The 13,287-nt window shown below is 52.6% G+C and overlaps 7 protein-coding genes across 7 annotated transcripts; 2 read left to right on the top strand and 5 right to left on the bottom strand.

The window, feature by feature from the left end:
* Positions 1–467: 467 nt before the first annotated feature.
* Positions 468–917, bottom strand: N7459_003049 (mitochondrial 37S ribosomal protein uS19m; the record flags this gene model as incomplete). Its single annotated transcript, XM_056942233.1, has 3 exons — positions 468–672; positions 787–802; positions 875–917. 3 exons carry the CDS (start codon positions 915–917, stop codon positions 468–470), a joined length of 264 nt encoding a protein of 87 aa, XP_056802116.1.
* Positions 918–1,781: 864 nt separating this feature from the next.
* N7459_003048 (inositol polyphosphate multikinase) lies at positions 1,782–3,250 on the bottom strand (the record flags this gene model as incomplete). Its single annotated transcript, XM_056942232.1, has 2 exons — positions 1,782–3,003; positions 3,165–3,250. The coding sequence occupies 2 exons, from the start codon at positions 3,248–3,250 to the stop codon at positions 1,782–1,784; spliced, it is 1,308 nt and encodes a 435-aa protein (XP_056802115.1).
* Positions 3,251–3,811: 561 nt separating this feature from the next.
* On the top strand, positions 3,812–5,628 carry N7459_003047 (uncharacterized protein; the record flags this gene model as incomplete). The annotated part of the gene is made up of 5 exons (XM_056942231.1): positions 3,812–4,096; positions 4,153–4,238; positions 4,295–4,312; positions 4,364–4,612; positions 4,662–5,628. The coding sequence occupies 5 exons, from the start codon at positions 3,812–3,814 to the stop codon at positions 5,626–5,628; spliced, it is 1,605 nt and encodes a 534-aa protein (XP_056802114.1).
* Positions 5,629–5,853: 225 nt separating this feature from the next.
* On the bottom strand, positions 5,854–6,961 carry N7459_003046 (quinone oxidoreductase family protein; the record flags this gene model as incomplete). The annotated part of the gene is made up of 3 exons (XM_056942230.1): positions 5,854–5,901; positions 5,958–6,132; positions 6,192–6,961. The coding sequence occupies 3 exons, from the start codon at positions 6,959–6,961 to the stop codon at positions 5,854–5,856; spliced, it is 993 nt and encodes a 330-aa protein (XP_056802113.1).
* A 1,612-nt stretch (positions 6,962–8,573) lies between these two features.
* Positions 8,574–10,844, top strand: N7459_003045 (uncharacterized protein; the record flags this gene model as incomplete). Its single annotated transcript, XM_056942229.1, has 1 exon — positions 8,574–10,844. One exon carries the CDS (start codon positions 8,574–8,576, stop codon positions 10,842–10,844), a length of 2,271 nt encoding a protein of 756 aa, XP_056802112.1.
* A 938-nt stretch (positions 10,845–11,782) lies between these two features.
* N7459_003044 (serine/threonine protein kinase) lies at positions 11,783–12,740 on the bottom strand (the record flags this gene model as incomplete). Its single annotated transcript, XM_056942228.1, has 3 exons — positions 11,783–11,961; positions 12,031–12,187; positions 12,255–12,740. 3 exons carry the CDS (start codon positions 12,738–12,740, stop codon positions 11,783–11,785), a joined length of 822 nt encoding a protein of 273 aa, XP_056802111.1.
* Positions 12,741–12,808: 68 nt separating this feature from the next.
* On the bottom strand, positions 12,809–13,225 carry N7459_003043 (protein kinase; the record flags this gene model as incomplete). Its single annotated transcript, XM_056942227.1, has 2 exons — positions 12,809–12,929; positions 12,975–13,225. 2 exons carry the CDS (start codon positions 13,223–13,225, stop codon positions 12,809–12,811), a joined length of 372 nt encoding a protein of 123 aa, XP_056802110.1.
* Positions 13,226–13,287: the final 62 nt, after the last annotated feature.

Genomic DNA, 13,287 nt, shown 5'->3' with positions numbered 1-13,287 from the left:
GTGTCATTGTAACCTTGACGAATGAGAATGAATATTGATATTGAACAATTTCCATGGTTAACTCCATCCCACGTAGCTAATGTCACACAAGAGAACCACTGATATATCTGTACACGGCACCAAGGCCAAATCAAAGATGGGAATACACTTCACGTGGGGCTCTCACGACTTCGAGCTGCGATTCCCGAAAGTATCCTTGAATATGTTCCAACGGACACCAAATTCTTACTTTCATCAGAGCAGAATTAGGAGAGCCCGCAGTCAGAAAGTGAATGCGATAGCACAAGTCCAGGTATTTGCTGGACTGAAGAGGTAATACCTCCACTCCGAACAATGAACAGTCATGCGTTTCGACTATTTGTTCTTGGACTGCTTATATGTGAAGCGCTTGCGAGTCCTGTCATGAAACTCCAGTTAGTGCGCCATTGTGAGAAAAGAGACCTGTGTCGGCAAATCTTGAAGTCCGGCTAGGAGAAGACAGCAACGTACGCAACATATTCCCCGAGTTTCCGACCAACCATCTCCTCCGTAATCTGAACTTCTTGGTAGGTCTTGCCATTGTGAATAGCGAAGCGTAGGCCCACAAAGTTAGGCAGGATGGTTGCGCTACGCTTCTGCGTGCGGATCGGAGGGGTGTTTGGTGGAGGGGGGAGAGTGCGCGGCAGAGGAAGACTAGAAAGTAAAAGGTTAGGGAGGTTGTTCAATTTCTTCCAGCATTGTTTCTGCCTTTCCAATGAGGAGCGGAGGGGATGGATTGCACATGGATTGAAGACGAGATTCACGTACGGGACAATGTTTGGGCCTGGACGCGTGAGTTAGTGGCGAAATTTCCCTTGATTGTCGAATTCAAAACTTTGAAGAGCAGCAATCTTACCTTTCCAGACCGACCGGCCTAGCAGGGCGCGCGTGGGAAACATGGTGGCTTGCAAACAAGAAGCTTCAATCCGGAGAAGTTGAAACTTGCCCGAAAGACTCGGTGGATTATGTCAGCTGATCTATACCGCCGGCGCCAGCGCTGGAGCTGTGAATTGATCATTAATATCATTTTGCTTTCTCTCTGCAGTTGCCTTTCAAAACTTACTTGTTAATTCAGCTTTTTTTTACAGCATTTGATCCAGTTCCTAGAGTGGGTTGTTGACCAAGAGCCAATCACATTAAATTAAGTGCTCCTAAATTCTCATTTCGATTGATTTTCAACATACTGAGTCTCCCATTCGTGCCATGCTGGGGTCTCCTGAACATTAAAATCAATTGAACGAGTACACTGCCCGATATGAATACTCTGGATTAGAATGGATACATGAGGACTGGTATATGAACCTTAATCCCCTAGATACAAGCTTGAGACCTTTCAGGGCGGATATAGTGACTTATGCCAGTCGACATATATAGCCCTGGAAGGCTGCCTAGATAAGGACTCTGTGTTGATATATCTCGCTTCTGGTTGTTCCCCCTCCAGGCGCTGGGTATCTCTCCTGATGTTGAGAGCTCGGAGGACGTAGGGCTCGAGTCACGGTTACCGGATTTCTGCGATCTGAGGCTACACTGGCCTGAACTGGCACCGTCGTCTCTCCCGTCAAGGTAGGCAGTCACCATTTCATGGAAGTACGAATGAAGGATAGATTGCAACATTCATCATTAAAAGGAAGCGGCAAGACTGGTTATTTAACTCATGGATGTAAACGACGCCATACTAAATCACCATAACATGAACTATGCTCCGTATGCACCTATTGGTTGCCAGCAACCAGCTCCAACACATGGTGTATCTGTACAGGCGCTCACTCGGCGAGCTCCTCGAAGACCTTGATCAGGCTACGAATTCCATGCAGGACATTCGTATCGGGGCCTTCTCCTGGTGTCCATTTTGCGTGTGCAAAGTCAATCAGCCGAAGATCGTGGACTTTGGGCGTCTCCTCCTCTTCGTCGTCATCGCCCAGGTCTGGTAATTGCCCCATCTGAGGGTCGATGCTGATATTGATAGCTTTTTGGGGCATTCCTTCCCCAAGGTTAACATCCACCAGTTCCAATGCATCCTCGTTAATTTGGAACCCGGTCTCTTCTTCATCGTCGTCTTCATCAACGGCGTGATCGCCCTGCTCCGGGACCTTCTTCTCCTCTTCCAAGGCGTGTTCCATCGCGTCGGGGTCGCCTTCGTAGACGACCAGCACGCTTGACGAATACATACGGCTCTCCTCGGACTCGAGGACTTGCTGCACATTTCGTAACTCCTCGGCAAGCCGCTGAGCCACCAGCTTCGAGCGATCCACCTTGCCGGCTTTGGCGCCGGCGAGGAAAGTCTCAAACCCTTGTTTGACGTTCTGATCATTAAAGGAACGCCCGTACCACTTATCATAACGCCGATACCCGGCCTTCTCAATAACTTCTCCCTTTGCACCTTCGGCGCCTTCATGCTTGGTTGCATATGGGTTGGTCCTGGTGCCTTCATCGGCTTCGCCATTCTCACCCGTCCAGACCTTCATCCCCGCAATGCGATACCCCAAGCTAGAGCTGGTTGTCTCTTTGGATACAGCATCTAATTTGGAGCGTTTAGCAGGAGGCGCATCATCAGCCCACAGTCGTGCCCCGAGCTTCACGTCCAGCACGTTTGGCCGCCGAAACCCTGCTGCAACATTCTCCAATACAATGGACAACCCAGTCTCCAGCTTCTTGCCGCCTGACGGGACCCAGGGCTCTTCTGTCCTTGGGGCATCTTCTCCATTGTGCGGTACAGTACCGGTGTGTGAAGCAGGCTCAGCTGTCTGGGCGGGAGCGGGTGGTGCAGGTGCAGCTCCAGAGGCAGGGAGGAATGCAGCGCCAGATTCCTGAGCGGCAGCAATCGCCAGCGGTTGTTGCTGCTCTGCTGAAGAGAGTGAACCGATGAACAGAGGCATGAATTCCTGGAAGGCGGGATGGAAGGCGCTGGACTCGTAGAACTCCACCTCCTGCTGGGTGCAGGGTTTGGCGATCAGCGAGCCGGAGGGGGTGCAGCGGACACCGTCGCTAAAGAAGAGTACCAGGCGAGTCAGTCGACTTCATCGAACAGAGGCTAGGTCATGGTTGGTTCATGTTGGGGATGGCCGCCCCGCGCGTTCGCAATCACCTCAGTCGCGCCGCAAGTGGTCGCGCGTGGGCCCCCAAATTCAGCCCAAGGAGACACTTACTGTCCTGCAGCGACATGATCAAAGGGCACCAAGTCATCACTCCCGAGTTGTGGGGTCTTGCGACTGTCTGGTCTGGAGGAGGGCATGTTGATGGAAGAATCGTGGGGAAGCGCGGGTGTCTTTTCACTGCATGCCGGATGACTCAACCAGCAAATCGTCGACACGATGAGCAACAGCTGAGCGCTCGATAGCTAGAGCACACACAGAAAAAAGCAAGCATGCACTAAACGGTGGCAGATGAGCTTCGGGGTGTCCATGGCGGGAGGTGAAACGAGTGCAGGGGCCATCCGTCATTGCACTTTTCCAGACTACATATATACTCCGTGTTCTGTAGACTTCCGGAAAAGCATCAGATAGCCAGTTGTGATTCAAAGCTGATTACTTGCTTGAGTGGTTTATTTATGTCAATTACTCTTATTTCACACTACGTTATCCTGGCCACCAACAATGTTCTCTTTGCCTTAGACTGCTCAATTGAGAGACAAGAAACCTGCCCATTCACCTTCTGCTTTTGGATCCTCACCCCATAGCGACTTCCTGTTTCTCCTTTCTTTATCTTCTTTATCTGACTAGTTCTTTTCCCTTTTTCTCTCTCCCTGACCTTGATCACATTTCCTCCCTCATCATCCATCACCTGCAACAGCACCATGGAGACGCCGCCTCCGTCCAAATCCACTATCTCTGGTGATCTTCCCATTCGCATGGGAAAGACACCTCAGCTGGAGCAGCCTCATGTATCGGGCCCTCGGGGCTCTACGGCCCCAACCAAGACCGTTCAGATGGAGGATGATCATGAGGAAAACCCCAAACTCCGGCCTGGTGTCGTGCGAAATGAGGTCGAGGACAATGTGTCGGTCACGCTGGGCCAGGCCATGACACAGGTGGGATTCAAAAAGCGCAAGCACAAGCGGCCCAAGAGCAAGCGAGGAGCGGTAAATATGGACACCACGAGTGGCTACCTCAAAACTGACTTGATCAATTCCAACAGGGCAAGCCCACAGGGTTTGAGGAGTACAATGCCGATGGGCCTATCACGCCAAAAGAGTACAATGAGATACGTGACGTCTATTCGCTGTATGTGAAGTAAATTTGTCAGATTGTTCTGGAAGCAGACTAACAGTGGACCTCAGGGATCGGCCATTCTTGGAGTAAGACTTTCAATGGATCATCTATGCATACTGATGTTAACCTTGCGGCAGTCGAATTGAAGAGGCTCTCATGCGTTTCCAACAGAAGCGTCGCATTGAGCCCAATAGGCGCAATGTCTTCCACAAGTACTTGCAGTACGGTGGCATCACCGTGGGCCCCAACTTCGGGACTGGTGTGAGTCCCCAAGAATTGAAAGACATGGACGAAGAGGAAGCCATGAAGGCGCGCTGTCAAACAGCACTCGCAAAGGAGATTGAGGGGCTGGAGGTCAATTTCGACAAAGTCGCCCGTGGATTCTTGTAAGTGCAAAAGAACTGTTATACGTTCAATATCGCTAATGATTGTCAGGGGCTCTTACTTTGTGCGGTACTTCAACCCGGATAACGAGGATGATATCAAGCTTGGAACCGTCACGATCAAAAACTTCTACACCTACCTACTCTTCCATGAAGTCTGCCCGGAGTACCAGGACGACATTGAGCGGGCCCGTAAGACCTGTGATCTTGCCCAGAAAGAGCTGTGCAAGAACCTGGAGCTTGTGAGCAGGGGCCCTGGTGCCTTCAACAAGGCTTGTTCAATGCATTTTGGCGGGTACTTTTTCATATCCGGGGGATTTGATGAGGGCTGGCTACCGAAGGCCTCTCAAGGTCACGACCCGCTCAGTCTCGACTCTGCCCGGGAGGTGATCAAGTTTGCAATTGCAGCCGCCTGCCCGTATGAGAACGCTTCTCGGTTCCAGGGGCTTGTTAACCAGAACGCTGTTGCTGCTAAAAAGCTACTGGACATTGATGGCTTCGAAGTCGTCAGCGTCACAGAGGTCGACCCAAGTGCGCGCGACTTCTACCACGAATTCGCTCCGCAGTTGAAGCCCGTGGGCAAGATCAAAGCAAGATCGTTCCGTGACCCGGCCAAGCCAGATATTGACATGAGTGCCGAGGAACGCTGGGAATGGGCCCACGGCAAGGCCCCTGAGTATGAGCTTGAATTCCTGGTTGAAATGGACCTCCTTGAACACTGCTATCCTGGATTGAAAGTCATCACCTCCGTTTGGAAGCTCAACTGCGATGTGTTTTTCTTCGATGAGATCATCACGGCCTATCCATCCTTCTACATGGTGCTCGCCAATGATATGATGCTCGGATGGAGGCATCCAAGAACCATCGAGGCTCCCAAAGCGAACGAGCCTGAAACTGTGCTCCAAGCTGGAGTTCACGGCGCCGTCAAGGATGCGCTCGAGGCTACGGGCCATGATGTCAAGAAGGATGAGAAAGGTTCGAAGAAAGGGATGGACGAGGGCTCCGACGATGAAGAGTAGTCTACGAGAGCTTCTGCACATTCACTCATTGTCTCTTGCAATAACTCGACTCAAGGGAAAGGTGGCCTCGGCAATTTTCCAACCACATCATTACTTAGGTAGAACAAAAACAGATCATTCTTGTCATTCCTAGAATAAGTATCATTGTAGTCCTTGAATCGGGTAAGGGGAAACCATGCAGTCCCAATTCATGTATTTACTTATGTCGTATCTACGCTGACAGATTCAGGGCTTCAGAAGAGGTTTGCCCATCGTCTTACGACCCTCCAGGTCCTGCAAACGCGGGTTAGTATCAAGATCCACGCAGAGAGACGCGGTCTGTCACTTACCTTGTGAACCTGAGCGATATCCTCCAGGGGGTAAATCTTGTGAATCTTCGTCTTCAGCTGACCCGACTTGAGCAGGCTGAACAGCTCGCTGGTGTAGAATTCAAACTCTTCTCTAGTCTCGATGTAGCCAAAGAGAGTCGGGCGGGCAATCTTGACGCACTTGGGCGAGAGTTTGCTGTTTGAGTTTGTTAGTCCTGAACGATTTCTTTTTCAGAGACGCAATTAAGAGCTTACGGGAGGGCAATGGGAGGGACAGGTCCACTGGCATTGCCAAACCAGACGATGGTGCCCTTGCGCTTAACGGCCTCCAGACTGCCTTCCCAAGTATCCTTGCCAACAGAGTCGTAGACAACGTCGACGCCGCGACCGCCAGTAGCCTCCTTCACAAGCTTCACCCAGTCCTTGCCCTCTTCGCTGCGGTAGTCGATAACCACGTCGGCCCCCAGGCTCTTGACCAGCGCACACTTCTCCGCGCCGCCTGCGGTGCCGATGACCTTCGCGCCGATGGTCTTCAAGATCTGCGTCATGAGGAAGCCAGCTCCACCAGCTGCAGCGTGTAGGAGCACCCAATCGCCCTTCTGTACTGGGTAGGTCTCCTTCGCGAACGACAGAACAGTCATCCCACTGAGGAACGAGGCCATGACATCCTCATCGCTCACGCCCTCGGGAATCTTGACGGTCTTCGCGGCCGGGGCGGCCGTGTACTCGGCGTATCCGCCATTGCCTAGCCAGGCAACTCGATCTCCAACCTGGAAGCCGGCAGTGTTGGGACCAATCGCTACGATAGTGCCGGCGCCCTCGCGGCCGAGCACTTCGGGCTTAGGTGAAGCGTATAGACCGGTGCGGAAGTATGTGTCGATGTAGTTCACACCGGAGATGTTGTTCCGCACCAGCAATTGGCCTTCCTGTGGCTTCGGAACCGGGTATGAGGTCTGGAACTGCAAGACCTCGGGGCCACCAGTCTGCTCGACCACGACGGCCTTCATGGTGGTAGGGGTGGACATGGTGCGGATAGGAGAGAACGGGCGATACGCGGGGATTGGAGGGATATGACTGCGAATTGCGGCAAGGCGAGTGCTACTTCGACGAAGAAGCGAGAGAGAGGGAAGAGCAGAGAACGACGAGAGAGACATTGGCGGGGAGTGGGGGGAGAGGATGGCGTCGATTAAGTAGATTGCATCAACAGCTTCATTTGTCATCGCGTCCCCCGCATTCTCCGACGGCGGAATTTCGATTCTTCTCTTTCACTTTTGGGACTCCGTCGCTGTGGCCAACTTTGCCTATGATCCACGCCCGTCCGTGGCCCTGGATACTGCACTCAACAATGCTCACGCCGGTCGCAGTCCTTACGGATGAAGTACCGAGGGGAGGTGGGAGCATCCCGGTGTGGGGACATTGACGTTATCCCGGGTGCTGCAGAACCACCGGATCATCCCCGATGATGGAGCCGCACGGCGCATGGCGAGACATGCTTCATCGAAGTTTCCACTGCCGCGCGCTGGATCGAACAGCGCTTCTCCTTGCCATTGCCTGCGACAGATCACCAACCATCGCAACGGCTGACTGCTCTCCCAAACAGGAGACCCTGTCATGCGCCACGCCATCGTGGCTGGATTCGCTGTCAGCATGAACAACGGGCCCGCGCTGCCACCTCGGATTAGAGTCTGTCCCGATTATAGCAATCAGATGTCCTCGGGAATGTGCCTAGTTACCTACCACGGTAGAGGCCCGCAGACTGCTCAAGCCAAGGGGGCTGTGATGCTCCGGACGGTCGTGTGCCACGGGTACTTCCAGAAAATCCCTTCACCTCCTGTCGTCCCAGGAAAAAGTGGCGCTCTTGCTGCATGCTCATGCATGCGCTCAAGGAGCCAGCCTGAGCACAAGGACGGACTAATCCCAGGATCGCCTCGTAGCGTCGCCCTTGACACACGACCAGGTCCACCCACCGTCTCTGACGGAGCAGACAGCGCGACATGTCCAGACACCATCAGCGCCCAGGGGCATCCGTTGCTTATTTTTACAACATATCGCGATCGCGCTGTCCTTTGATCGCCATTCATGTTGGGCTATCAAAAAGCACGCCTGAAACACAGGGGAAGCAACGCCCGCCTTTGTGCCCAATGACATGACAAAGAACAGTCCAGCATGTCCGACATGCTTTTGCGTGGCGTGTCCCCTCAACTCAAGCCCCGGTTCTGCGGTGTCTCAAGGGCAGGCTCACTCGAGGTTGTTGTTCTTCAGCCTGATGCTATTCCTGGTGATTCGTCCACCTTTGCCCAATCGCTATGGCGGCCCTATCAGAGTCTGTTGGCCCGGGGTGATGCCCGATTGACCGACGCTTATATACCCTGGTCAACCCGGACACAACCGCACTCCTGGGCGAAAGTATCTTTGTTGACTCTGATCGAAACGAAATTTTTTTTTTCTCATTCCAAACCTGAGGCTCATTGTAAAGCGACAGCTTTTTAAACTCCTTCCTACCCAACTTCCTTGCCACCCAAGACTATGAACAATTCTCCCCGAGAAGCTTCACCACAATACAACATTGCAGCAGGTTAACACATTCCGAGCCTCGATCATACCTTCGGTGTATGACCAAGACCTTACAAAACCATCATGCCGTATTCTCGCAGCGTGCGTTTCCGATGGCCCCCGGCACCATGCGTGGAGGAGGAGCCCGCCTCACTCGCTCGAGAACTGCACGGTCTTTCCAAGCTGGGAGAAACCCCGGGGGTTGAAGGTGCCCGTACGAGAGGTACTGTTGACCAGTACCCGGTCATCGTGACTCTGGATTCCCCGCCTCCTGTTTCGACCTCCCCACCGAGTGTCTCCAACGTGCCCGGCTTGGACAATGTCTCCTCTGACGACAGCACTGGACGCAGAACCCCTCCAGCTGTTTCAGAACCCTTGGCACGTACAGCCTCTGGGTCTCAAACGACTAGTCGCTCTACGAGTTCCTCCAGGGGGCCACCATCGTCAGCTTCGAGCAAGTCTCGAAATCATCCACCGACTCAAGTTCACCAGCAGCAACCCAGCCGGGAGCTGAAGGACCCCGGACAATCTCGTCTATCATCTTATTCACGAGATGGCAAGCCCATGAGAGGCGAGGGTCCGGTCTATATCACTCCAAGCAGTTCCCGGGGCCCGAGTGCTGGTCGTACTGCTTCTCATGGTCCTGTACATGAGACATCCCATCTGTCTGTTCCTAAAGTGCCCCTCGGTCGGTCCAACAGTGCGCGATACGCGCCCTCAAAAATGCGACCAGCGCCCGGCCCCGGACGACCTGTCCACAGCTCTGGATACGTCTCGGATTCAGCCACCACACGAAGCAGAAGCTCCTCTCAGTATACGCCGGGGCGTGCATCTACTGCACCAGAGAAGCCGCCACTTGAAAAGCCTGCAGGCGCTCCTACACTTGCGGAGAGAATAGAAGAGAAGTTGCGATTGCGACAAGCGCTCCGCGACTCGGGCTCACATTCCGACACCGAGGCACGTACAACTGCTCCCAAGGCGAAGTCTATCAAAACAACCGTAGATGGTTGGACTACAGACTCTGCACCTGTTCCTTCGTCCCACGAGCTTCATCGTACGCCAAGCTACCGGTCCCACGAACGACCATCCGCTGGAAGGCCTAGAGCAACATCAATGGCCTCAGCTGCACCTACACAGCCACCCCCGTCTCGGTCGACATCCAAGAATCGCACCTCCGTCCGGTCCAACTCGTCCGATGAGGCTCAAGCTAGTTCAAGCAAGTCTCGACGCCAGCGGGGCTCAGTGAAATTCGAGGATGATCTACCGCAAAAGCCTAGCCAGTCCCAGGCTGCATCTTCGGGAAACTCAGGCACAATCCAACGACCCTCTAAGGGTGCAGGGTTATGCGATGCCCCGTGCCCACGCTCAATCCCGACAGCAGGCTACACAGACTGGTACACACTAAAAGGGCTCACACACCTGGATATCTGCCCATCTTGCATGGGCCAGATTGCTCACTCCCGATTCCGCGACTTCTTCATCCCAAGCCTGCCCAAGCCCTCGACCCAGAAAACCCGCTGCGCCTTCGCGAATCCATGGACCCGTCTCGCTTGGGCCCAGATGATCAAAAAGAAACATGACAGCCTTGAGATTCTTTACCAGATGACCCGCCCACCGCCAGGAGCCCGCCCCTGCCCAGGCCGCATCGTCACTGACCAAACCTGGCACCGGGCCGTCGACCCAGACACAGGCCTTTATCTCCCACGTTTCCAAATCTGCGGCGCCTGCGCCCGCAACGTGCGCATCCTCATGCCCTCCCACCGCGACACCTTCCAAGCAAGCGCGGAGCCCAAAGAACGCGTCTGCGACTTTGTCACCAACAGCCCGCGCTTCATCCATTTCATCGATCTCCTCGACCGCGCCGCCATCCGCGCAGCAGCAGATCCCGCGCGCCGCCCCGACTTACGCGAGTTCCTAGCATATGCCCGGCGCAAGGTCGTGCTCCGCGACTGCCGCCGCGACAGGCCCACCATGAGCACCTGGCACTATATCCCAGCGCTGCCGGAGTTCAGCGTATGCGAGGACTGCTACGATGAAGTTGTCTGGCCGCTGGCCAAGGCGCAGCACCCCATCGCGCGCATGTTCTCGCCATCCATGCGTCTGCTGCCTGGTGACGGGCCGAATCGCTGCCGCGAGGCAAGCTGCCAGTTATACTCTGCGCGTGTTCGGGCTCGGTTCCGGGATGCGGTGACCAAGGGTGATTTCCCGATGTTGAAGTCTATGGCTTTGCGCCGGTTTGAGGCGGAGCGCCGCTTCAAGGATCGGAGGGAAGAGTTGCTCGTTGCTGAGGGGAGAGGGTATGATTGTGAGGTGGAGATGAGGAAGGCTATTGAGGAGTGGAGGAGGTTTGAGTGAGAAATTCGGTCTTCTCCTGCTGCTACTGCGGATCATGGTCATTGAGATATGAGGTGGCGAGGTTTTGAGATTGTGACTCATGTACAACCCTGGTGGTTTTGTTACAATTTTGTACAATGGTTTCCTTCTGGCATAGCATAGCATTAGCATAGGGTAGCATAGCGTTGTAACATCTTTGGCTTTTCTCCCCGAATCTCTGGGATCCAAATTTTCGATATTCTTCCGAGAGTAGGCATGTAGAATTGAAACTTTCAATGAATATCATGTTATGCTTCTGCCTAAGCGTTTACATATAGAATCTGAGGACTGATGAAACGCCGAAAATGACCGCTTCCAACACCAGAAGCGGCCCCAGGGCGGCTAGAGAGTCAAGACTCTCCGGGGCCAGGCGTGGCTATAATTAGACCTGATACCTCTGCCCAACGGTCTGCTCAAGAGCCGAACGCGTCCTATATACTCAGCCTCAGCCTCTCTGCTTCAATCGAGAATCGGTCGTATATTCTCCTTCTCCTTGACTTTCACGCATCTACGTGTTAGCGCTCTCCTCGTGATGTTCAAGCACATAAATAGCACAACGGCTCTATCAACTGATTTATAAAACAACATTGAGTGGCATTCCTCCTTCGTGGCATGGTCCCATGGGCCAAGTTCCCCAGCAACAGGAACAAGCTGTAAGTAGGTCGGTATACGATATCATCCTTTAATTGCTGCTAGATGCGGCAGAATCCGAATTTCAAATATGCCGAGATCAGGTATACCTCCTGAGCTCAATATAAATCTTGACCCTGTATGGAGCTGATCAGTGTCCTGGAGGTTCTCGGTCCCATCGTTCTCATGACGATCCAAGCGATACACAAGAGGTGCTACCGGTCGACCTCAACGATATAGAGCTTAAACCCATAGACCGCAGGAGCTGCCAAATTGGGAGCCATTTCAACCTACGATGACCTTAACCAAGGATCTGATAGCAACTCCCTCGCGGAGGCTCGAGCTTCTGGTCGCCACCGAAGCATTTTGCGCATGAAGCACAGAAAAAGTTCCTGTGATGCGCCTTGCAGATTCCCCTCTAGTTTCTCTAAAGATATAGAGGGGATTCCAGTGGCACCTCTCCAGTTACCTGGTTTCACTAATCAGCAGCGCAAATACAACAAAAGGAAGAAGAAGAGATTGGATTGAGGAATTTTACCGTCACTATTAAAGAATTTGCTTGTATACTCGCTCTTTCGAAGCATCTCGTTCGGTGGTAGCCTAAGAAGCGCTATTATCTCAGTAAGGTGATGACAGTCCGAATCGTTCTTATTCGAATCTCGGGTATAAAATAGGTGTCCCTCTTCGAAAAGGTCCTAGGCCTATAGAAATAATTAGTATTAGAAGACAGAGACTTGGATCTAAAATCTATACTATATATACTAGGACTCCGAGATTCCAGATATCAATTTTCTGATCCCAGGGCATCTGCAATAGCACTTCCGGAGCTCGATAGATCAACGGCTGTATATCCTCCCAATGGGGACCTACACTCGACGCAAAACGAGCCTCACCAAAGTCAGATAGTATAGGACGGCCATGTATCTTGGGAATTCCGAGTTTTCGAGAAGAATAGATCACCCGGTCCCCAATCATTTTCCGCGGACTTGGAGTGGATTTCTCGGCTTCCTCAAAATCGACAAGGATTGACTCATCCTCAACACGGAGCATAATATTCTTTTCTTGTATATCTATGATAAATGAGTATTGAAGTTTGAAGAGTAGTAGGGGTATTCTACCAGTGTGAATGACGTGAGCTTCCGTGTGTAGGAAATCCAGGGCAAGAAGAATATGAATCAGAGCCGGCTTGAGTAAATAATCAGGAAGAACCTTCTCTTTGATCTGGTTCCGAAGCTTGAATAGACTCATGGCCAAAGGAGGATGAACAAGGCATTGATAGGAGTGGGAACCATCGGCAGAACTGATTTGAAAGTCATCTAGTGCTGTACGGATGAGAGTAGCACTTTGACAGTTCTAAGGTACTTGTAGACCTGTGTTTCTCTTCTTCCATGAGCGGAATCGCGTTCATACATTTTCAATGTGACATAGACATGCTGCCTAATACCATTTAGTCTTTATACTTAACCTGGCCCTGAGACTTACTGTAGATCTCTGCAAAGCCACACTGTAGAATACCCCCCGTAACCCAACTTTCCAATCACTTGATACCTCGAACGAAATATATCACCAATTTTTACTGGGAAAAAGTGATCTTGCGAGTACCATGGCAGTGTCTCCTCCTCGAGCTTTTCGATAGAGTCGAGACGGATACTGGATTGAGAAAACTGCCAAGGTGGCGATGCGGGACGCCGAAACAGAGATTGTGTAAAGAGCCGACGCGTCAGACGTAGCATTCTCACTGGACTGCACTCTGGCAGGATGAAGAGCAATACTCTACAAAGTCCATAAAGGGGAG

This window comes from Penicillium hispanicum (genome assembly GCF_028827665.1).
Source record: "Penicillium hispanicum strain IBT 35686 chromosome Unknown utg000003l_segment0_segment0, whole genome shotgun sequence".
NCBI lineage: Eukaryota > Fungi > Ascomycota > Eurotiomycetes > Eurotiales > Aspergillaceae > Penicillium > Penicillium hispanicum.
This window is presented reverse-complemented; position numbering and strand designations above follow the sequence as displayed.